At 37.2% G+C, this 24,281-nt stretch overlaps 1 protein-coding gene across 9 annotated transcripts in view; it reads left to right on the plus strand.

The window, feature by feature from the left end:
• The window catches only part of INPP4B (inositol polyphosphate-4-phosphatase type II B), a gene marked incomplete at both ends in the record, with an annotated part of 346,425 nt that overhangs the window by 251,822 nt on the left and 70,322 nt on the right, over positions 1-24,281 (plus strand). For 7 of the 9 annotated variants that reach the window (XM_079705832.1, XM_079705833.1, XM_079705831.1 and 4 more), the window contains 5 exons: positions 9,083-9,255; positions 10,577-10,700; positions 11,772-11,889; positions 16,562-16,702; positions 21,136-21,233. The exons of the other annotated variants lie outside the window; for them this stretch is intronic. In XM_079705832.1, the coding sequence (XP_079561958.1) occupies positions 9,083-9,255; positions 10,577-10,700; positions 11,772-11,889; positions 16,562-16,702; positions 21,136-21,233 (654 nt within the window). The remainder of the gene's footprint in view (positions 1-9,082; positions 9,256-10,576; positions 10,701-11,771; positions 11,890-16,561; positions 16,703-21,135; positions 21,234-24,281) is intronic. 9 annotated transcript variants of the gene reach the window in all.

Raw genomic sequence — 24,281 nt, forward strand, 5'->3', positions numbered from 1 at the left:
TTCACTGAGAAGTTGATGTTTGAACAAAGACACAAGGAGGTAAGGAAGTGAGCCATGTGGATACCTGGGGTAAGGATATTTGAGGCATTGAAAACAACTAATGCAAAAACCTTAAGGCATAAGTATGCCTTCCATGATCACGAAACAGCAAAGAAGCTGGTTTGGTTTGAACAGAGAAAGTGAAGAGGAGACAGTAGAAGATGAATTTAGAGGTAACTTGTTGGGGGAAAGATTATGCAGGGTCTTTGTATTGACTTTGGCTATTACTCTGAGAAAATCAAGAGCTAATTGGAGGGTTTTGAGCAGAGGATTAAACTGATTTGACTTAGATTTTAACATCCAGGCTGTTATGTTGAGATTAGACTGTAGATGGAAAGAGTAGAATCAGGTATAGACCAGTTAGAATCCAATAGTTAGAATCCAATAGAATCCAATAGAATCCAGTCCTAGAACATAATTCTCTAGGTGAGACATGATGGTGGCCTGGACTAATAAGAAAGCACAGTGGAGATGATGAAAGGTAGCTGGGCTCTGTACTTGCTTTGAAGGTGGTGCCAACAGAGTTTTCTGATGGTTTGGATGGGAGATTGAGAAAAAAAGGAGGAGTCCAGAATCACTGGACAATTTTTGGCCTGTGCAACTGGAAGGATGGGTGGCCGTGGACTGGTTGGGGAGGACTCTGGATAGAACAAGTTTTGTGGTCAGGAACAGAAACATGTTCACTTTGAACATGTTAAGTTTACATGGAAATATCAAGTATGCAGTTAGATTAAAAAAATCTGAAATTCAGGAGAGACGTTTAGATAAATGATCTAAATTTGGGAATTGCCACCATATAGATGGTACTTAAAGCCATGAAACTGAATAATGTCAGCAAAGAATTGAGTGTTCAGAGAAAAGGGAAATGACCTACAGATTACAAATGGGGACAGCTCAATGTTAACAAGTGAGGAGCCAGCATCAAAGCTGGATAAGGAGTGGCCACTGGTTTAGGAGTGACCACCAAGCATGATATCCTGAAATCCAGGGTTAGAAAGTGTTTCATGAAGGTGTGATGAACATGCCCAATGCTGCTGGTAGGTCAAGTGAAATGATGACTGAGAAGTGACTGCTTTAGCAGCATGGAAGTCACTGGTGACATTGATGAGAGTAGCTTTACTAGAATAGATAGGGATTAAAGCCCCAGTGAAGAGGAAAAGGAAGAAAAGGAACTGGAGACAGCATGTATGGACAACTCTTTGAGGACTTTCACTGTGAAAGGAAGCAGAGGAAATATGGTGGAAGCTATAGCATGAAGTAGGGTCAATAGAGGGTTATTTTTTAAAGATGGGGAGATGTGTGTGCTAATGGGAATGATCCAGTAACAAAGGAAATATTGATGATGTCAGAGGCAGGGGAGAGAATTGCTTGAGTGATACTCTTCAGTAGTGAAGAGGGGGTGAGACCCGGTGTACGGATAGAGGATCTGGTCTCAGCTGTAGAACAAATAGTCATCCTCAGAAATAGGAGAGAAGGAAGAGCATAAGAAATAAGTGCTGGTGAGTGGACAGACATTGGGTCACATGTCGAAATGACTTTATATTTGTTTCCATTTTTTTTAAGATAGTAGCTAACAATTTGGGGTGGCTTAATATGTGCTAAAACTTATTTTTAAGATACTGCCTTTATTATTTCACTCTTGCAACACTCATAGGAGTAATTCCACACATTTAATGGATGAAGAAGTAGAGAGTTGAAGTTACCTGTGCACTTTCATGCCAAGTCTAGTGGCAGCGCCTGGATTCCAACCCTGGTGGTCTGAGTTGAGAACCTGTCCCCTCAACCACGATGCTGCACTGCTGCTGTTCTTTCCAGGAAAAAGCATCTCTAATCTTAACTCTGTACAGATAATTTTTTGCTGTCACCCTTTGAACAAAATGTTAAGTTTTATCAGACACAAATTAGCAGTATTATGGGATAGCTTCATGAAAATCAATCCCATCGGTATCTCTTAAAAGTTTACTATGGAATTGTACCTTATGCAGAAATTAAGAATTGCCAAGTATTCATAATTACAATTGAAATATTATTTAGCGTTCTCATAAATCTGATGATACTCACTCCCACAGAGAAACTGGGATAGGCAAAGAAAAAAGATGCATATATCCCATGTGGGAACTGTGGGGCATATAATTATGGAATAGAGTGAGAAATGGTACTGTTTATGTTTGGTTACTTGCCTACTTACTCAGCACTTATAAGTTAAATCTGTTTACATGAGGCTTTGTTGGATTTGTAGAAATAATTTTTAAAAGGATGCATTGTATTCCACTGGCCTTGAACTTTACTGGCCTTGAACTACTACACTCACCTAGTTCGTTGCAGGGTAGATAATGTATCTCCCTTTCCCCTCTGGGGGTCTGTGCTCTAATCAGGCTTTCATCAACCCAATATCCACCACCCCTCTTTTCTCAGTCTTAGATACTGGACAAAATTTAAATGACAAGAGCTGTCTGATGTAGATGTATTGGTGATTTTAGGTTGCTCAATGACCTATGACCTACGCACTTATTCTTAAAAGCTCAGTGTGTTTGAAGGTCAGAGTCCTGAGGTTACAGATTTTTTTAGGCCAAAAGGCAAAATAAGCTCAAGGAATGTGAATATGTGACTCTTCCTGGTCCAATGTAAACTCTGATTCAAAACTTTTGTGCTACAACCAATGCAGAATTTGTTTGATTAATGGATTTAGTTCTTGGAAACTGTCTTAGCAGAATTTACTTAAGGCTTTCAACTTTGTGCTATGAAATGAGAAGTTTAAGCAGGATATCAGTTGATGCATTTCCTTTGCTGTTTTTCTAAGAGCAAGACTGGAAAGTTTTATGACATTGTTCTCAGACTGGCAGGACTCAAACAAATAAGGTTCCCTTGACATGAGAAAAGTTGCCTTTGTTCTTCTCCTAGCAGTGTGTCGAGTTGAGCAGTCCACTCATTTCTCATACAACTGGAAGGTGCCAAGATCAGTCACTTGCCTTGGATCATAGTTCACTGGACACTACGATGATAACATTTGAAGACACACGTTTGTCTTTTGTGTGAATACCCTTGGAGCCTTTAAGACTGCTCCTACTAGATGTAAAGGAAGGTACAACATTTATATGTGATCTTCCTCCCAGGCTTATCATTAACCTTGCCCTGATACCCATTGTTTCTAGGTTTGGCCTTGCTTCTTAGCTTTTGGCTCTCTGCTCACCCATACCCTGCACCTTCCTTTTTCTCTCCCCACCCCTACTTATTCCATTCCCTATGCCTACCATGGTGACTGCCCACCTGGTTTTCCATTGTTTTTTCCTATGGCTTCAGGCTCAACACTTACTTCCCCTTTATTCCTGCCTTTTCCACATCCTTAAAGTCATCTCAGCCCCTTCCCTGCTCCCCTCCAGTCCCATTTCTGACCTCCTCCAGTTAGTTTATGGGTTCTGTATTTTAAGCTCCTTGATGGTAGGGGCCATGAATTTTAATATTAGTATTGACCATAGGACCTCACATTGAAGAGGCTCTATTTGTCTAAGGAATAAGGTTACAGTCGGCCCTCTGTATCTGCAGGTTCCTCATCCACAGTTGGTTGAATCCCCAGATGTGGAACCCACGGATACAGAGGGATGATGGTACTATGCCATTTTATAGAAGGGACTTGAGCATCCTTGGTTTTTGGTATTCGCAAGAGTTCCTGGAACCAATCCTCCATGGATACTGAAGGACGAATGTCTTTCTCAAAATGGCAGTGAAAAAAGAGGGGACATTGATATAAGGAAGACAGGTTAGCATTTTTTAAAGAAAGATAAATACAGGGATTTTTTTTTTTTTTTTTTAATTCCCGGACCAGATTGTAAAGGTGGGCAAGGAGTTAAGAAGACTTGGAGGAAGTCATTCTGAGTGACCAAGGAAGTCATTCTAGGCAGCCCAGCCTCAGCAGGTGCTTTTCTTTCCCTGATTACTCGTCGGTTGTCTGGATTAGCCTCACTTCTGTGTCCTCTATCTCAGAGATACAGCTGATATTTGGAGGCCTCATATGGCCGGGTGTTTAGAGTGTATGAACAAAGTTGGCCATGTGTAGTATACAAAGGAGTCCTGCTAGAAGGTATCTGGAGAGGAAGACTTATTATTAGTTGACCCCTCTGAGTGCTGATGTTCACATTGTAAAATTGTACCCAAAAGACAGAGGGGCGCAAAGGTAGCCATCTCTGGGTTGACGGAGGACATAGGCTCTTCAAAACCAACAAGGACTCTATGGGCAGGGATATGATATACCCACTCCCAGCCCCCAACCTTGAACTCACTGCCAGTTCTGTGCTACCTGAGGTTTGGGCATCCTATGAAAACCCTGTCAGCTGTGGGATGGGTCTCTGTTCCTCTCAGAACCTTGGAAATTTTATCACCCTCCTTAAAGGCCATTCTAATTGCTTGACTTCACAGTACATCATCTTCTTAACTTAGGCGAATCCTAAGAGCCAGGCTCATTTCTTCTCTTATCTCCTTGCATAAAGTTTAATGGGCATGCAAGCTGTGAGCTTGTCTTCCCCCCACCCCCACGTCTAAAAAGTGGTGATAACAAAAATAACAATGGCTACAAGCTTCCATGAAGTTCATATCTTAAATGAGAGAAAGAGACCAAACACCTGCGAAGAAAATGGCTCAGAAATTGGAAAGAAAGCATTATGCTCTGCTACCATTGGTTGGTATTTGGCTCTTTTATTTTTCTCCTGAGCAACCTAAGAGCCATTGAGCTCAGAGGACGTGAACACCCTGTACAGGAAATAGATGGTGTGTAGAGGAGGTGAGGGGGGTGCCCGGCAGCCGTTCTTTGAATCCTTCAGTGAATTCACTTGAATACGTTACAGAAGCTGGAAAACAGGCTCTGCTTGGATGCCTTCCAACACACTTCACAAAGCTCAGGAAAAGCTCAGCAAAGCTACACGCATTTTATGCTTTCCTGAGGAAAGACTCTGCTTCTTGGTCTCAGGGTTAAGGAGTTTCAGCAAGTTTTTATAGAGACACTAAAACATTCTCTTCATATTTTCCTCTGTCACTAAAAGGAGCCCAGGGGATAGAATCAACAATGTGGGCACTTAAGTGCCTGCTGGGCCAGTTACCTTCTGTGAGACGTGTAAGTGCGGTGACTACATTGTGGTGAGCCCTTAACTACCCTGCGTCCTTGGGTATATCAGGAGTGTGTGTGTGTGTGTGTGTGTGTGTGTGTGTGTGTGTGTGTGTGTGTGTGTGTGTGTGTAAAATCTCAGTTGAAACGTGAGGAAACTAAACTCAGAAGAGTGGATGTGTGCATTTCAAGACTTCTTCCTTGGACTAGAAAATGCAGAACGAACACCATCTTTATCCCTCCCAGAAAATGGTTTTCCCATCAGGACAAAATAAACCCCATGTAAGTTGTAAGTATGGAGAGACAGGAAGCTGAGAGGGATATGACAGTGGTCTCAGGACAATCAGGAGCTACAGCTTTTTTTGTTGTTCCCCCTAAAATATATTTTTTTAATTTATTTTTTTTTGGCTGCATTGGGACTTCATTGCTGCACGCGGGCTTTCTCTCTAGTTGCAGTGAGTGGGGGCTACTCTTTGTTGTGGTGTGCGGGCTTCTCATTGCGGTGGCTTCTCTTGTTGCGGAGCACAGGCTCTAGGCGTGTGGTCTTCAGTAGTTTGGGCTTGTAGGCTCTAGAGTGCAGGCTCAGTAGTTGTGGCACACGGGCTTAGTTGCTCCGCGGCATGTGGGATCTTCCCGGACTAGGGCTTGAACCCGTGTCCCTTGCATTGGCAGGTGGATTCTTAACTGCTGCGCCACCAGGGAAGCCCCCAAAAATATTTTTAAAGAGAAAACTAAAGCATTTCTTTTGCCTTTGTGAGAGTGATTTGGAATGCTCATTGGAGCAAAAAGGCTGTTTATGAATTGACTACTTTGGCCTTTCTTTGGCCTGTCACACTCCATTGTGTTTATTTCAGAACCTGAGATTTACACTGAGTGACTATTAACAGGGAACAAAACCTGAAGCCATCACAATTTGCATTTGCCAGTGAGGTTTTCCTTTATCTGCTGAACTTAAATTGCTTTTTTTCTAGAAAAAAAAATGTATTTTTAGCTTTCTCAAGTATGCTTTATAGGAAGCTTATTACTATCTTTAAGCCATTCTACCTTGCTCACCAACTTGTAATTTTCTCATTCATCATTAATGTTTTCTTATATTGCCATTTTCCTTAACTTTTAGCCATAAAAAAGTATATATAATTATAATAAACAGAGACACTGGAATATTGCTAGTGTCAGACAAATACCTAACAATACCCCTAGATTTAGAATTTCAGTGTATTTATTTATTTTTCTAGGTCCTCAGTTTTATTCTAGAAGGACTAGAAATCAGGTGATCTGTCTCTTTTTTAATGTCATTGTAATTTCTGATTGAGTCAAATGGTTAGATAAGTGTGAAGGTAGGTTTAGAAGTGAGTAAAGAAATTATCCTGATGCTAATGAAGAAATCTATGAAGATTCCTCTTTTAAAGATCTTCAAGAAAACCATCAGCTATATTTAATTTGAGCTGTCAGTATCTTCCAAGGGAAAAAATTTAAGTTAATTTTCCATTTTCTAATAGAAAGAGCCTATTACACTTTTGGCCAGGTTATTGACCACTTGACACAGGAGAGTAAGATGCAAAGTGCCCATACAACATGGACCTGCTGTTTGGGAACTATGCAAATATATAAAAGACTATATAAATCAGTTACCTGAATGGAGTAAGTGACCAAGTAGTTCTACTTCAGCCTGATAAAACAGCGCCACCTACTGCGCACAGGCTTTATTTTACGTTGGAGAATTCTTCAGTAGAAATTCATCTCTGCAGACCTCAGCACAAAACAAAATAGGTTTTCAGTCTGTTATCTTTTAAGATCTACATCTGGGTCAATTTATTGAGATATTTGTTTTCTCTGTGTGTGTGTGTGTGTGTGCATTCGTATTGAGAACAATAATTAGAGAGTAGGAGAGAATGGGAGATAAAAGAATGTAAATATGAAAACAATAGGAATATCAAATATTCCTTCTTGGTGTCTACTGATGTGTCTTTTATTCTGAAAATAAGTCTAATGTACCTCCATTTGCCCTTTTTACAGCTACTAATGACATAAAAATCAATAGTCACCGAATGCCTGTTTTACTTGAACCACGGTTCATATCTCATCCTAGGCTGCCCACAGTGATTCCTTTATTAAATGATTACAGATTTAATAGGTCTTCATTGAATTCCCCTTTCTCTAGTGTTTTTTTTATTCCTATCATAACACTTAATTCTACAATATTTTAAAATAAGAACTCCTAATATTCCTAATGTATTTTGCATTATAGCATCACATAAACATTTACATGGAGTATTAACAGGAGCACATCTTTTTATTGAGTTGGGGCCATTAATTATCCTTTCACCCATTTTGGTTTATTTCATCTAATCTATTTCACCACAACTTAAAATAAGTAAGTGACAATAGATATGGCACAATAGTGATTACAATTCTTTTCATCACTACCTATAACTCTTCCAAGGTTTTAACTGATTATTGACCTTTCACATCATTCACTTTTGTAAACTGAGAAGATCATACCATTTTAGATCTTGATTCATAATTAATTTTTCAGCATTCGCTCGTTTTTTTTAAATCATATTTGTATTTTTCCCACTACTGTTAATTTATTTATATATTAATGGAATAACACACAGTCTGGAATTTATAATGTTTGACATTTGTCAGGGGTTTGATTTCCAAATAAACTGAAATAGAATATAACTTGTTTCTATTTCACATGCCAAAGTCATAATTATATAATTGAAACATGTTAAATTTCTAGACATACAAAAATCACAGATGGTTTCAATTTTGTATCCTGATTTGAAGGAAAGCTATTCGAATTCCAAATATTGTCAAAAACTTGATTTTCTCTTACATGTCTACATCTTAAAAGACTTTTGTTATATTTAGTATAACTTTACTCATTCAATTAAAAACTGAATATCTGCTATGCTAGCTTCTGGAGATTCAGTGATTAAAGCAGAAATTTCTCACCCTCAGTGAGCTCCCTTTCTTGCAGAATAGCATGGATTGCTCTAGAACAGTAAGAGCAAGGAGCTGTGATGCAAACTTTTAGTAAACAGGGATGGGGGGAGGAGGGGATTAAGGGGAAAATCAAGAAGACTTCCTGGAAGAGAGAAACCCTGAATTGAGTCTGCAGAGAAGATAAAGTGTTTGTCAGGAAGATATGTAGGGGGAAGGTGCTCCAGGATTGGAGATAGGATTTGCAAAGACACTGAGATGAGAGAGAACAGGTTTGGGGAAATCTGTGTTGTTCAGCTCACCTGGGACTCAAGGCTGCAAGTGAAAAAGTTCTGAGAGATGAGACTGAACACGTAGGCAGGGGTCAGATAATGCAGGGTCTGTCATGCTTTGGGACTTTGTTCTGAATGTTTTGGTGTGTTTAAAATAGTTTGAGTTAAGGAAGTGAAAGAGTGAGTGATGGGATTCAAACTGATTAGAAAGCCCCCTCTAGCAACTCTGTTGAGAAAGGATTCGAGTAGAATATGATTGGAGGAAGAGGGGTCAGTTATGGAGCGGAATAGAAAGTGGTCCGAAGGAGATGGATAAATGATGATGGGAGAGGGCTAGGGGGAAGATGAGTGTTTGATGGCTTACTATGGTGGTAGAACTGATTTAATGACCCAGTAAATGTGGAGACTGTAGAGAAGTCCAAGAAATTGTTTCCAGCATAGGAAGACTTTGGTGGCACCATCCACTAAGATACAGGCAATGCACAGATTAGAGATGAGTAGAGAAGAGAAGACTTCTACTATAGATGAGTTAGATACACCCAAGTGGGTGGCTGGTAATAGACACCTGGAGTTCAGAGGAGAGATTGGAATCGGAGATCTTTAAATCTAATCTTTGTGACTCCTTAATAATGTATAGAACTTCACTGAGAAAATAAATAAATTGGTTCTATCTTCCAAGGCCTTCCTTCATCTATCCCGCTGTTCTTATGCCCCATCCACCCCGCAGAGGACTGGTATGAACAGTTGTATCCCCTCATCCTTACCCTGAAGGACTGCATGGGAGAAGTGGTGAATCGAGCCAAGCAGTCCCTGACGTTCGTGCTCCTTCAGGAGCTTGCCTACAGCCTTCCCCAATGTTTGATGCTGACGCTAAGAAGAGACGTCGTCTTCAGCCAAGCAGTAGGTGCCTCTTGATCTTGTGAGCCCAGCACAGTGATGGGTTGTCAAATAGTATCCTTGGTGAAGATAGATGTCTTTTTTTTGACAGTTTTCTTTTTTTTAATCTTTTTATTTTATATTGGCATATAGTTGATAAACAATGTTGTGATAGTTTCAGGTGTACAGCAAAGTGATTCAGTTATACATACACATATATCTATTCTTTTGCAAATTCTTTTCCCATTGAGGTTGTTACATAATTTTGAGCAGAGTTTCCTGTGCTATACAGTAGGTCCTTTGGCAGTTTTCTTCTTAAAGGGATTCTTTTCTTAAAGTTTAGTACCCAGTTTTTCTTACTCATAATAAATACAAGCCGAATGGAAACACTGTCTGAGACCTGAAGTATTTATTTCAGCAAAGAGGTGGCCAAGTCTCTGCTATGTCCATGCTGTTTCACAGGGCAGAGAGTCTGTGAAGGAAAGGGTCCCCCGCCCTGTCCTCATATTATGCCCAGGGCTCTCCACACCATGCACAGTGTGGATGGCAGCCAGGACTGGCAAAAGGGATCTATTTGCAACCCCTTATTTATACAGCTCCCTCATGAATCCCAGGACAGGAATTCATAATGATCTCTTTTTTGGTGTTTATAAAATAAGTTCACCAGTCCATAGTCTTGAATGGGAGGTTTGACAGGACCACCTCCTTTGCCTACACCCAACCCTAGCCCATGACACCAAGGTTGGCCTCCATCACAATGGCTGTGCTCCTTCTCCCCTCCTGCCTCCACCACCATGATTGAGTTTTATAGACAGACACGTGGAAGGAAAGAGACAGAAGCCTCTCCTTCTAAACCTTCCAGACAAACGGAATGTTTTACCCAAAATATCTCTTGTCCCCCCTATTTCATGCATGACCCAGTAGCAAACGGAGCTAAGTGTCAGGCATTATGCTCTGCCTTATACATATTTCTCCATTGTGTCCTTTCAAGGACTCTGCAAAATGAGGACTATTATCTCTATTTTCTGTGTGCAAAAAAATAAGAACAGAAAGATTTGGAACTGTTAAATAACTTTTTATGGTTTTATTACTTAGAAATGGGAGGGACAGGATTTGCAGATTCTGGATCCATGGTCTTTCCCATTTCACAATGCTGCCTTCCCCAAGCCATACTAGAGTAAATGCAGTCAACGCATTTCAAAATGGATATATAAATAGTTATAATTTTGTTACATATACTTGAAAATTTCTAATTATGTCTGCGATGTCTCAAAGACTTATATATTTTTAAATTAAAGTTTACTGACCCCAGTAATTTCTTCAATGACTTTTTTTTTTTTTTTAGCTTGCTGGATTGGTCTGTGGTTTTATCATCAAATTGCACACAAGTTTGTATGACCCTGGCTTTCTTGAGCAGCTTCACACGGTGGGATTGATAGTACAATATGAAGGGCTGCTAAGTACATATAGTAAGTATTGCTTTAGTCCATGTTAAAATAATATTCCTGTTCATAAAGATATGTGATCCATAGATCCTTCAGTTAAATATAAAAATGAGTAGTAAACCTTTCTTGCATCAAGCATTAGAGAAAGAATGTAATTTTTAGTTTTTTGTATTCATTTTCCTTGTCACTGTGCTTTTACTCTCATTATGTTTTGAAAATGGAATTATAGATTATTTCACAGTAGAGTCCTGAGCAGCCATCTGGCTTTTTAAATAAAGGCTTTTGCCAACCTAGTTTCAATGACTGGATTTTTAAAGTCCCAACTCTGTAATGTCTAGAGCTGCCCTGTTCAATACATAGGTTGGTGTGGCAATTGAGCACTTGAAATGTATCTAGTCCAAATCAATAAGTACTCAACGTGCACACCAGGTTTCAAAGACTAGTGAAAAAGGAGTTTTATATTAATAATTAATGAATAATTAATCATAGTATATTGATTTACAGCTGAAATGTTATTTTGGAACTATCAGCCTAAAGGAAAACATTATTAAAGTTAATTTCACCTTTTAAAATTTTACTCTTTAAAAAGATGATTACCAGGAAATTTAAAATTATATATCTGGTTCACGTTATATTTCTGTTGTGCAGGACTGATCTAGAATCTTATTTAATTACCTCCTTCTTAGGTTTTATTTGTCAGTGTATTAAGATATAAAACTAGCATGAGCTTGGGTCAGTGACCTTCAATTCAGCCATCTCTATTACTTCTAGAAATCAAATGTCAGTCCTGCCAAGGGAAAGAGATCTGCATGATACTTTGTGCCATAAAAGGATTAAAACTTCTCTCTAACCTTCCAGCAAAGGCATTCCTCTTTCCTTCCCTCAAAGGGCATGTGGACAGCTGGAGTCTATTTAAATGGTTCTTGTTTCACTGATGAAAACCTTCAGACTCAGGAAAACGTATTGAGAATGGATTCACTGTCTTCAGAAACTCATTCACTAAACTGTTAGAACAAATTCCAGCAGGGAGGTGGAGTACACAGTGACTTTCTTCAAATAGTATGTTTGTAACTAGGCTCCTTTGCCCTTGTTTAGGTGAGGAAATTGGAATGCTGGAGGACATGACCGTTGGTATTTCAGATTTGAAGAAAGTTGCTTTTAAAATAACTGAAGCCACATCCAATGATGTCTTGCCAGTTATAACAGGAAGGCGGTAAGTGTTGTTCATTTCCTAAGACCAAGCTTTGTTAGATATTTTTAATTAACCCCTGACAAAGGAGCCAAGGAGAATTAAGGTTTGGTTTGGAAATGTTTCTTTTGTTCTCTTTTCCTTTTTGGTGAAAAATAAATGTAGGTGACATGACAGGGGAAGATCTTGAAAAACTCATAAAAGTCTCATGAATGTTCGTAAATTGTACTAAAATGAGGTAAGTAGGGTAAGGCTCCCCTATGAAATATGAGAAATTCAAAATAATAGCAGGCATGAGAAGAACATTTTTCTCTTTATTACTATCTAATCTAAAGCTCTGGATGTTTTTACTTTTGCTGGAATCATTTGGTTAATATTGTCATAATTCTTGAGATGACTTGGTATTAAATTCTTGGCATTAAAAGCAGCAACATTTTAGAAAAGGTATATTCCTGTGTCAGGGGCACACACCACAATTTTTCTTAATTTTTTTTTTTTTTTTTTTTTTTTGTGGTACGCGGGCCTCTCACTGTTGTGGCCTCTCCCGTTGCGGAGCACAGGCTCCGGACGTGCAGGCTCAGTGGCCATGGCTCACGGACCCAGCCGCTCCACGGCATGTGGGATCTTCCTGGACCGGGGCACGAACCCGTGTCCCCTGCAACGGCAGGTGGACTCTCAACCACTGCGCCACCAGGGAAGCCCTAAATAAATAGTTTTGAAGGTCAGTGTATAAAGGGCAAAATATTAGAAATAATTAAGAAAAATGATGGCATGTAGAATAGACCTCTAATAGAAGAATTACATCCTATGGGCAAATTATTTTAATCAGAAGTCCTCCAAATTTTAAACCATTCTGGCATTAACACTTTTAAGCACTGCATGAGGATATTTGAAATTTGAAACAGTCTCAGATCACAGTGGAAAAACATGAAGAGAGATGGAGAAGAGACTTAAGTATAAAAGTTCACACTAAACTTGTTTTCTTATCTATGGTAAACATATAATTACTTAAAATTTTGTGTGAAGGATGCCCAGAAACATATGGTTGAATGAAAGGTAACTGTTTCTTATACGTAAAGAAAAAACACATCCTCGTAAAACTAAATATTTCATCTGCAGACTAATGCTTAATTTGCCATTCATTGGAAGAAAGAGGAATAAAATTGCTCATACACACACCTAGAAAATAGTACCACTTTGTATTACTGTGAAGATTATTATAAAAAGTGGAAAACTGATACTTTTATCACAAGTTATAAGGGAAGCTTACCAGGCCATTTGATATAGACAGAGTACGGATGCTTTTTCTGAGGGAGTTCTTTAGGCTGTATCTAAATTCAAAAGCTATCATACAGTTGGGAGTGAGACTTCTGGAGTAGCAAAGTGAGCAGCTTGGAAAATCTTCTTTCCAGAAAACACCATTACCATTGGATAGAATTTTCTAAAACAACCAGCTTACAACTAAGGACTTAATTTGCACACACACAAATTTAGAAGTAATTATTCGTGAAAAACTAGTGAATATTGGATAAGTCAGTTGGAGTGTGTGGTGTTTTTGCCAGGAGTTGCTCCCATCACCCCCAGCTCTGTCAGCATAGTTTCACTAGGGCAAAGCAGGCCATGAAAACCAACAGTCTCCTACCAGAGGGGGTTGACTTGATTTGCACCAGAGAAGAGAAAAAAGCATACTCCTGAAAACTTGTTAGAAACAGTGGTGTTTAGATAACAATTCCATTCACAATAGCATCAAAAGTAATAATTACATCAGACTAAATTTAGCAAAGCTTTCTAACAGTTGTACACAGAACACATAAAATAAGCTTAGAGACATTAATAAGATCCAGTAAATGGAAAGACAGTACATGTTCACAGATTAGAATGCTCAATATTGTTTAGATGGCAGTTCTCCACGAATTGATCTATAGATTCAATGCAATCATCATCTAAAGCTTGGCAGAAATTGGCAAGCTAAACCTAAAATTGATATGAAACTGCAAAGGATCCAGAATACCAAAAAACAATTCTATGAAAGAAGAACAAAATTGGAGAATTTTACTTATTAATTTAAAAAGTTAATATAAAACTACAATAATCAAGACTGTATAGTGCTGGCATAAGTATATATATATATATATATATATATATATATACTTATATATAAGTAGATATATATATATATATACATACATATATATGTAGATCAATGGAACAAAATTTAAAGTCCAGATATAAACTATTATCTTTAAGTTTAATGGCTTTTCAACAAAGGTGCCAAAGCAATTCAATGGAGAATGGAGAGTCTCTTCAAAAAATGTTGCTTTGACAATAGATTATCTATATGAAGAAAGAATTTAGAACATCAATTTAGATCATACACAAAAATTAACTCACAATGGATCATAGGTCTAAATATAAGAGCTAAAACTATGAAACTTCTAGGAGAAAATTTTTGTAAGTTAATTTAGGTAAAGAGCTATTAGATATGACTCAAAAATCTAGATTCATAAAATAAATGATTTGATAAATAAGATTTAATAAAAATTATAAACTTTTAAGCATCAAAAATACCATTAAGTAATGAATAGACAAGCCACAGATTGGGAGAAAATATATGCAAATCATATATCTGATAAAAGACTTGTATTCAGAGTATAAAAAGAAATCTTACAACTCAATAATGAAAGAAAAAAATCTAATTTAAAAATGGGCAGAGAATTTGAATAAATATTTTGCCAAATAAGATATATGAATGGCTTATATGCACATGAAAACATACTCAAATAATTAGTCATTAGGAGACTACAAATTAAAACCAGAATTAGACACCACTTCACTCACAGTAGAATAATCATAATCAAAAAGTCAGACAGTAACAAGTGTTGGCAAGGATATGGAAAATATGGAATCCTCCTTTATTACTTGTGGTGCTGCCACTTTGGAAACAGTTGGGCAGTTGCTTAAAAAGTTAAACTTAAAATTGCTATATGACTACCAAGAGAAACCATAATTCAGAAAGACACATGCACCCCAATGTTCATAGCAGCACTATTTACAACAACCAAGACGTGGAAGCAACCTAAATGCCCATTGATAGATGAATGAATAAGGAAGATGTGGTACATATATACAATGGAATATTAGCCATAAAAAAGAATGAAATAATGCTATTTGCAGTAACATGGATGGACGTAGAAATGATCATACTAAGTGAAGTAAGTCAGACAAAGACAAATATCACATGATATCACTTATATGTGGAATCAAAAAAAATGATACAAATGAACTTATTTTCAAAACAGAAATAGACTCACAGACATAGAAAACAAACTTATGATTACCAAACGGGAAAAGGGTGGGGGGTAAATTGGGAGTATGGAATTAACAGATACACACTACTATATAAAAAATAAATAACATTGACCTACTGTATAGCACAGGGAACTATTCAGTATCTTGTAATAACCTATAATGGAAAAAAATCTGAAAAAGAATAATCACTTTGCTGTACACCTGAAACACAACATTGTATATCAGCTATACTTCAATTTAAAAAAAAGTTATCATAAAGAATGTGTATAATGTTTTACCTTCAGAGAAATCTTTAAATGCAGGCTTGGCTCATTGAATCTTCTCATATTCCTGAAAATTTTGAAATAAACATCAGCCTTCTGTTAGCCAGGCTATTGTAAAGGACACAGAGCAATTTAGAAAAGAAAAATAAAGTGTCCATCTTCTGAGGGTAGTGCTAACATCCCTGCTTGCTGGGTTGATGGTATTTCCAGATTCTCTAGTTCAAAGCTGAGGTAAGAAACAAGTCTCACTGTCAAGTATCCAGAGTACATATCAGTATTATTATACTAGAGAAACTGAAAAGATTTTCACAGAGACTCTCTAATTGTCCTGTTCTTCGTTGCCCCATACACATGTTACAACACCAGCACTCTATATAGTTCAGGAAACACATGGATTTTCCTAAATTCCAGGTGAAACTTGACATTTCTTTAATCAAGTCACACTGGATCAGACGATATCAAGTTTCAGAATCTACAAGCAGCTATTCTTATTGACCCTATTTTGTGAATCCTAATTTAAATTTTCAACACTAAACATTAGGGGTAATTTTTAATGGAAATTTCCAAAGAAAAAATGCTCTGGTGATATGTTAATGTTGCAAAATGATCAGGAAAGCCAAAAGGTTACATCTTAAATAATGAAACCATTACATTTCCATCAGGTCATCACAGAGGTTCATCAGTAATAACAATTAGGCCATGCTAAAAAACGTATAAATGATTTGGTTCATTAGTTTCACTATATTAAAAAATCCATCATTAAATTGCTTTTCTTATTCTTGAGACTGGGTTTTTAAATAATTAACTCAAGAAAACAAATATTGAAGCTCTTATGCACATGGCCCTTTTACACGAAGATGCACTAAATATTCTTCCTTTCCTAAAAAAACCTCAGAGTAATGGAGATAAATGTAAATGACTCTTTATGCCAAGTAATTTAATAATGAAGTGAATGAAATGATTATCAAATGAATTAATAAAAAAAAATAAGCAGATGTAAGCCAAAAACCTAAATCACTGCTATATTCCAACTGTTTTATTGTTTTTTTCCTATGAATCTAAAGTAACATAAAATTGAATGAAATAAAGCAAGGCTGCTTCTCTTTGCCCTCCTCTTTCTCCAGTGAACACTATGTGGTGGAGGTGAAGCTTCCAGGCAGAATGTTTGAGTCCCTGCCTCTACAGATTAAAGAAGGACAGTTGCTTCATGTGTATCCAGTACTTTTTAATGTTGGAATCAATGAACAGCAAACTCTTGCTGAGAGGTAAGCTTCAGATATAAGGTCGGTACTTGATTTTTTTAATTGTTATGGATATGCTAAATAATTCCACGTGTTCCTGCACATAGAAATTAGATTCATGGGTAACATTTTCCTTTGTATCAGTACAAAGTTATTTGATATGGCAAGCAGAATTATTCATATTTAAGGATTCCTGGCCCACATCAAATTTAAATATGGCAAAATAACAAGGAAAATATTGGTGTCAATACCAAAATATTCACATGGATTAACTTTCTTCATGTTTCCAAATACCTACATGTGTGTATCTAATTTTAGAATTTTTTGTGCTTATATGTATTTCAACATTGTAAACTCTGCTAATTGTGTCCAAATTTTCTGGACCTAATAAAACATGCTATTTTATCCTTTTGTTTTATTTACTAAAATAATTTTTTTATTTATTCAAAAAACTTTTTTTAATTTTTAAATTTTATTTATTTAAATAATTTTTAAAATTTATTTACTAAAATAATTGTTATTGGAGGATGACAACACATCTTTTCATAATAATTTTCTCAGTTAAATGACAGATGATTGTATGTGATAGCACAAGCAACTGTCAAAAAAAATGCTTTGAGCAGACAAAGGAATTACTTTTGCATCTTACATGATTCCCATGTAGAGATTATCGAAAACGTGGATAAGAGTTAAGATTCACAGAACACATTTTTAAAAGATTCTCTAAAACTTCTCAGAGAAAGAAGTTAGTGTCTTGCTGTAAAGCCTAGCTGGAAAATTTCCCCCAAAGCAAAACTTTTGAAGAGTATTTTAAAATGCTTCCTTGTCAATAATTCACTCTCTAAATGTTTCCTTCCCCCATAGGTAGCTGGCATATTCTTTGCCATGACTTGATAAGTACGTTTTAATCCTTTATTAATGTTTTTTACTGAACTAAAACTACCACCACATTTATAGCCATCTTGAATTTCAATGATGGTGAAGGTGCCTGTTTTTAGCTACTATTTTCAATGATTTCTCCATCTCTCCCTTTCATCCAAAAGATTTACTGGACAACATAGATTTTCATAATTCTCACTTGCCAGTTACAAAATTCCATGCCAGTTTTGTATTGCATGTTTAATCTCAAACTGTGTGGAAGCTATTAGTCTCTTGTGTTATAGTATGCTTAAATCAGAATATATTTTTTTCACTGTATTGTACAAAAAGTTGATTCTTCAATAATTAAGTACTTTTGCAAATAATTATGTAAGATCAGATTATATTCCAGTCATCTTTATATGTTGTCTCACAGCAAGTTCACAGGTTGAGGAGAATGATATTTATGAACATAAATTATACAATTTGGGAGGTAAATGATATTTATGAACAATTGGGGGGCAAAACAGCCCTCTAAATTAATTGTCTCTTCTTTGGTACACTAGAGTACAGAGCGTTTGGAGTTTAAATTACTAAGTTAAGGCCTGTGAGTGCAGTCTTGAGAGAGATGTGAGACTCTCCATTTACAGACTTTTCTGTAAAGGAATAGTTAGCATTGTATTTTCAAGCCCTCTAGATTAGGTTAATTTACATGTCATTGTTACTATTTTAGATGTTAGTCACTTTATTTTTTTTTAATTGCCCCTTCCCTTCTCTCTCATCTGTCTTGCCTATAAAAATGTATTTTTTCGGGCTTCCCTGGTGGCGCAGTGGTTGAGAGTCCGCCTGCGATGCAGGGGACATGGGTTCATGCCCCGGGCCGGGAATATCCCACATGCTGTGGAGCACCTGGGCCCGTGAGCCATGGCCGCTGAACCTGCGCATCCGGAGCCTGTGCTCCACAATGGGAGGGGCCACAACAGTGAGAGGCCCGTGTACCGCAAAATAAATAAATAAATAAATAAATAAAAGTATTTTTTCATACCTGGATGCTGTTTAAGATACATAGGATTTGAAAAGGAGACACAACTGCAAAATAGAGAGAAACACAAAGGGAAGCAGGAAGGCTGGCCCTCGGATATCAACCAACTACTACTTTGAGCAAATCACTTTGTTCTATGAGCTTTATTTTTCTAATTCTGAATTTTGAGCTTTTTCCATCAACATTCACATGTTAGGTATGCTATGTAATCCAGGTATAATATGTTACTATATATGTACCCATAGCCAAAACTTATGTAATGTGTATCCATTTTTAAATAAGTAAGTACTAATTAGTCTGCTTGGGCTACCATAACAAACTACCACAGGTTGTGCAGCTTAAACAACAGAAATTTATTTCTCACAGTTTTAGAGGCTCAGAAGTCCCAGATTCTGGCCAATTTGGTTTCTGGTGAGAATTGTCTTCAGCTTTCTTGCTGTGTGCTCACATGACCTCTTTTTTGTGTGTGTAGAGAGAGAGAACTAGCTCTTTGATGTCTCTTTTCACAAGGACACTAATCCTACTGGTTCAGGGCCCCACCCTCATAATCTTAATGACTTCTTCAGAGCTTCCATCTTCAAACACGGCCACACTGGGGGTTAGGGCTTCAACATATGATCTTTGGGGGGACACAAACATTTAGTCTGTAACACTAGTATTACTCCAGCAAGGATAACATTTTTTAAATACCAGGTGTTTATAATGTCTGAAAAAGGTAGAAGAGTGTATTTCAGAGTTCAGGCTAACTCTCCTGTAGATTTTCCTGGGTTCGTATTCCTGTCCTCCAAGTTTAACTCAGTAAAGTTATTGAACATTGAGTCTGCACCACGCATTACTCTGCCAAGCTGTGGGACACAGGGAACAGGCAGTGTAACAAGAAGAACTGACATGATCCCCATCCTGAAAGGACCTACCATCCAGTAAGGAAGACAGTTCAACAAATGATACACTACAGTTTGACTCATACAATAAACAAAGATGTAGAAGGGACAGGATTCATGGAGGAAAGAAAGTGATTCACAGATGGGAGAACATTTCATCAGGAAGTTTTCATAGTATACATGCACCTTCCACAGGGCTTTGAAGGACAAATCAGAATTAATCAAGCTGATAAGGAAGGTAAGGCTTCCTAGTCAGAGGAGGAATAGCATGTGAAAAGTCCCAAAGGCATCAAAATCCTGCTGGTAAAGTAGAAGAGTGTAATTCCATTCCCACAAACAAAGGGTTTCAGAGGCCTTTGTGGAGACATTAGATGCTAAACTAAAGAGACTGGACTTTGTTCTTACACAGAGAGGAGATGCAGTTAAGTTTAGTGAGTGGATATGATGAAACGGGTGGTAGACTAACTTCTCCAACATTTCATTCATTGCCCATGCAGCATCTGGCACATGGCTGATGTTAAATAAATATTTGTTGAATGAATGAATGATCTGACCATGATGTAAGGGATAGATTGGAAAGGAAGGAGCCTGGAGGCATAGCGCTTCTCATATTTGGGAGGCTTTATATCCAGTCGAGACTGAATATTACTAAATACCTAAAATGACAGTGGTAAAGAAAAAGAAGGAAAGGATACCAGAGATGTGAATATATCAGTGAATAGTGGATGGAGTGCAGAAAACCAAGAAAATCCAAAAGGGTGCCTAGATTTTGAACCTGAATTAGTGGCAGAATATTAGAAACATGCCTATTTCTAAACAAAAGGAGGAGGTGGTTTCAGCTTTTGGTTAGGTTGCATTTGAAGTGGTGTGGGTTAATTCACTTTGAAATTTTCAGTTGACATCTAGAAATACAGATTTGAATGGAGATATTTGGATGAGGATACATATTGCAAGCCATTTGGATGAAGATACATATTGGAAGCCATTTGCATGGCATCCTTTTATAGAGAGACAAGAGGATTTTAAGTTTAAACCCGAGAAGGGCTTAAAGAAAACACAAGGTCAGTGATATACAGGTAGAAAGTTTGCCTGAAGAAGGTGGCAGAAGAGCACTAGTACAGAGGCTGGCATCCTTCATGGTGTGGGCAGAAAGAAAGGGCCACAGAAGTGAACCAGTCCCTGGGAGATTGGAGTACTCTACATGTGCCTATAGCAGTTGACAGTGTGTTTAAGACTGTATGCAGCCCAATGTTCAGTCCTGGTCTTCTGGACCTCTCCTCAAGCTGTCATTGGTGAAGAGGGATATCGGAGGGATAAAAAGAGAGAAGGAAGAGTTTTTAGGTCTTTAGAGATATAGCCCTGCAGAGGTAGGGAGACTAACATTAACTGTGTATCGATTATGCAGAGGCACGGGGTTGGTGTTTTAGATTTCATATTTCATTCAGGTTCACATTTGATGACTGTGGGAATATTTTGGTGGGTCAATAGGGATTGGCAGAGTCAGGGCCGGTAGAGACTAGAATATAGTTGAAATCACCTTTGCGCAATGTTGCTTAGAACACAGAGACTCCTTCCTTACAAAACTATTGCCACCTATTTAAAAAAGAAAGATTAAAAAAAGTAACTTTCGGGTGCTATTTTATAACCCATAAGTGTTCTCTTTTTTCTATGTTTAGGTTTGGAGATGTCTCTTTGCAAGAAAGTATTAATCAGGAAAATTTTGAACTTCTAAAAGAATATTACACGGTATTTATGGAAAAGATGCCTCCTGATTGTAAGTATGCAAGTTACAAAGAAAAGCAACAATAATAATTTCTTGATTATAATTCTTCGGGAGAGGTCAGACATAGAGGTCAATGGAAGAATAAAGCACGGTGTGGGAATGTGAGAGTGATTTTGAGATTGTCTGTGCCAAGCAGACTGATTGCCAAGGTGGCCTGGCCAACACCTGCCTCGCTGCCCTGATTGCACTCAAGTGTGTCCTGCTGCTCATGCTAGGACATTAATTTCAGTGCCATGAGAAAATGCCAAAAGTCAAAAATAAGGAACTTATAATTAGAAATCTCAATTGAGTCCAACAGAAATTTTGTAAAATTCTTAACCATGTAAAAGACTTTAATAAAGATTTAGTTTTCTGATTTATAAGCTACATCAGATATATCTCTCACATATATATGTATGTGTGTATATATATTTATATATTTTATATTTATGCATATATATATATGTCAGATAGAATATAAATTTTACAGGTAACAGAAAGTGATAGAAATTAAGGAACAAATTATTGAATATACTTATTGCAATATTTATGTGAAAATGTTGGGGCATAAGCCTATAGAACTGTGTTTTACATTTTGTTTTTGTTTTGTTTTGTGCCATTGTTCAGTTCTGCCGTCCTTTTTCCCACAAAATTAAGCACATATTTGAGCAGTGCAAAATTAGAGAATAAAGAATGTATTTGGAGCTCATCCATAAGTACTATAAAAAAATAAGTTGAGATACTTAGATATTCACAATAAGAAACTAGGTTTTAATAAAGCAGGAAATACCTTAATATTTGTTACCAAAAGCTGTAAAAAAACTCTACCTGTCATCTATTCACTAGAAATTTGTTCACTGATCTGTATTCTGATACTTAGTTTGAAATATCTTAGGTAGCAGAGTACTTAGGTCTTTTTATTACACAGTTATCTTGCTTCAAAATATTACAGTGGCATAAGCACACGTCCGTGTGTTTTTATAGTTAGAAAATTTTACTGCTGCTTTTATATTTTATTTCAAATAAAATACTTTTAAAGCCAAAATGAAATTAAGTACAGAGAGATTCTTTGGTAGCCAGCATACTTATGAATTTTAAGTTTGTTAATTACTCGGAAGGTTAATAATATAAACAAAACTACTTTGCATTAGTAATTATGGGAAAAGTTTATTATAACGTGGACGTTGGTGGATCATTTTTTTTCATTATTTTTTAAACATCTTTATTGGAGTATAATTGCTTTACAGTGGTGTGTTAGTTTCTGCTTTATAACAAAGTGAATCAGCTATACATATACATATATCTCGATATCTCCTCCCTCTTGCATCTCCCTCCCACCCTCACTATCCAACCCCTCTAGGTGGTCACAAAACACGGAGCTGCTCTCCCTGTGCTTTGTGGCTGCTTCCAACTAGCTATCTACTTTACATTTAGCACTGTATATATGTCCATGCCACTCTCTCACATCGTCCCAGCTTACCCTTCCCCCTCTCTGTGTCCTCAAGTCCATTCTCTACATCTGTATCTTTATTCCTGTCCTGCCCCTAGGTTCTTCATGACCAGTTTTTTGGGTTTTTTTTTAGATTCCATATATATGTGTTAGCATACAGTATTTGTTTTTCTCTTTCTGACTTACTTCACTCTGAATGACAGATTCTAGGTCCATCCACCTCACTGCAAATAACTCAATTTCATTTCTTTATATGGTTGAGTAATATTCCATTGTGTATATGTGCCATATCTTCTTTATCCATTCATCAGTCGATGGACACTTAGGTTGCTTTCCTGTCCTGGCTATTGTAAATAGAGGTGCAATGAACATTGGGGTACATGACTCTTTTTGAAATATGGTTTTCTAAGGGTATATGCCCAGTAAGGGAATGCTGGGTCATATGGTAGTTCTATTTTTGGTTTTTTAAGGAACCTCCATACTGTTCTCCATACTGGCTGTATCAATTTACATTCCCACCAGCAGTACAAGAGGGTTCCCTTTTCTCCACACCCTCACCAATATTTATTGTTTGTAGATATTTAATGATGGCCATTCTGACTGGTTGTGAGGTGTACCTCATTGTAGTTTTGATTTGCATTTCTCTAATGATTCGTGATGTTGAGAATCCTTCCATGTGTTTGTTGGTAATGTGTATATCTTCTTTGGAGAAGTGTCTTTTTAAGTCTTCTGCCCATTTTTGGGTTGTTTGTTTTTTGATATTGAGCTGCATGAGCTGTTTGTAAATTTTGGAGATTAATCATTTGTCAGTTGCTTCATTTGCAAATATTTTCTCCCATTCTGAGGGTCATCTTTTTGTCTTGTTTATGGTTTCCTTTTCTGTGCAAAGGGTTTTAAGTTTCATTAGGTCCCATTTGTTTATTTTTATTTCCATTTCTCTAGTAGGTGGGTCAAAAAGGATCTTGGTGTGATTTATGTCAGAGTATTCTGCCTATGTTTTCCTCTAAGAATTTGATAGTGTCTGGCCTTACATTTAGTTGTTTAATCCACTTTGACTTTATTGTTGGGGATGGGGTTAGGGGGTGTTCTAATTTCACTCTTTTACATGTAGCTGTCCAGTCTTCCCAGGACCACTTATTGAAGAGGCTGTCTTTTCTCCATTGTATATTCTTGCCTCCTTTATCAAAAATAAGGTGACCATATGTGCATGGGTTTATCTCTGGGCTTTCTATCCTGTTTCATTGATCTGTATTTCTGTTTTTGTGCCTGTACCATATTGTCTTGATTACTGTAGCTTTGTAGTATAATCTGAAGTCAGGGAGCCTGATTCCTCCAGTTCCTTTTCCCTTTCTCAAGATTGCTTTGGCTATTCTGGGTCTTTTCTGTTTCCATACAAATTGTGAAATTTTTTGTTCTAGTTCTGTGAAAAATGCCAGTGGTAGTTTGATAGGGATTGCATTGAATCTGTAGATTGCTTTGGGTAGTATAGTCATTTTCACAATGTTGATTCTTCCCACCCAAGAACATGGTATATCTCTCCATCTTTTTGTATCATTTTTGATTTCTTTCATCAGTGTCTTATAGTTTTCTGCATACAGGTCTTTTGTCTC

The sequence above is a fragment of the Hyperoodon ampullatus genome (assembly GCF_949752795.1).
Source record: "Hyperoodon ampullatus genome assembly, chromosome: 1".
Classification (NCBI taxonomy): Eukaryota; Metazoa; Chordata; class Mammalia; order Artiodactyla; family Ziphiidae; genus Hyperoodon; species Hyperoodon ampullatus.